General features: G+C 52.6%; 1 protein-coding gene across 1 annotated transcript in view; it reads left to right on the plus strand.

Annotated features, from left to right (window-relative positions):
• The first annotated feature begins 113 nt into the window (after positions 1–113).
• LOC118417814 (tripartite motif-containing protein 2-like) overlaps positions 114–1,099 on the plus strand; it is a 3,151-nt gene continuing 2,165 nt past the window's right edge. Inside the window, exon 1 of the mRNA XM_035823555.1 lies at positions 114–1,099. This exon is cut by the window's right edge and continues 2 nt beyond it. Within this exon, the coding sequence (XP_035679448.1) occupies positions 169–1,099 (931 nt within the window). The 5' untranslated portion in view covers positions 114–168.

The following is a 1,099-nucleotide window of genomic DNA, read 5'->3' on the forward strand; positions in this document are numbered from 1 at the left end:
ATGGCAAAATAGAAAGCCCGATAAAAACGACTAAAAAAACGTTAAAAAACAGCCGGAGCCTAAACCTCTGCTTGGAGAGTACAAATGAGTGACATTTCGCCTGTGTGACGATGTGAAACCTGTGTGTTGTCATCACTGGTAAAACCTGTTCCATCACCTTGAATTATCATGGCTACCACACAGCAGTACGAGTCAAAGTTTAGGCAACAGATGAGAGAGGAATTCCTCTCCTGTAGCATCTGTACGGATACTTTCAAGAAACCGAAAGTTCTGCCCTGCCAGCATACGTTTTGTTCGACCTGTCTGCGAGATTGGGCCGAAGCGCGCAAGCCCTTCCAATGCCCGATGTGCCGTGTGTCAGTGGACCTGCCAGCTCAGGGCGTGTCGGGCTTTCAAGACAACCGTCTTGTGGCCGAGCTTTGTGAGCAGTTCTCAGACAAGCTTTCCACAAGTCCACCGAAGGCTGAGCAACGTAACCAAGGCAAATGTTACTTCCACCCAGGGCAGGACATAGCTTTGTTCTGCCAGCAGTGCAAGATGCCAGCCTGCAACCACTGCGTCAACGAGAGGCACACAGGCCACACGTTTTGGAGTGTGGAAGAAGGGGCATTCCAAAGAAAGGATGTATTCGCGAGCTTGATCACTGACAGCCATCGATTCCGCGAGACGATCGTTGGGAAGCTCCAGCACCTTGAGCACGGAGAGAAAAGGCTGAACCAGCAAAAGAAAGAAGCTGACGAGGGTGTCGCAAGGGTTGTGGCTGACGCAATAGCGCAGCTACGCAGCTCCGAAAAAGTCCTGCTGTCTGAGATTGACGAAAACTACCGTCAGAATCTTGGACCCATCAAACAGAAGCACAACGCACTACTCGCGCAAGTTGCTCAGCTCACAGAGGCATGTGACGCTGCACGGCTCTCCCTGAGTCAGGGGGGTCGCGAGGCCCTAGGGCAAGAGGCGGCCCTGCACAAGATGCTATCGAGGTACCGAACCGACCCGTCGTCGCAGCTGGCGCCCATACAAGCACAGGTTGTCACCTTCCAGCCAGCTACCATCGACCTCCGCAATCAAAAGTTAGGCAACCTTAGTCTCCAGTCATTCA

This window comes from Branchiostoma floridae, chromosome 1 (genome assembly GCF_000003815.2).
Source record: "Branchiostoma floridae strain S238N-H82 chromosome 1, Bfl_VNyyK, whole genome shotgun sequence".
In the NCBI taxonomy this organism is placed as follows: Eukaryota; Metazoa; Chordata; class Leptocardii; order Amphioxiformes; family Branchiostomatidae; genus Branchiostoma; species Branchiostoma floridae.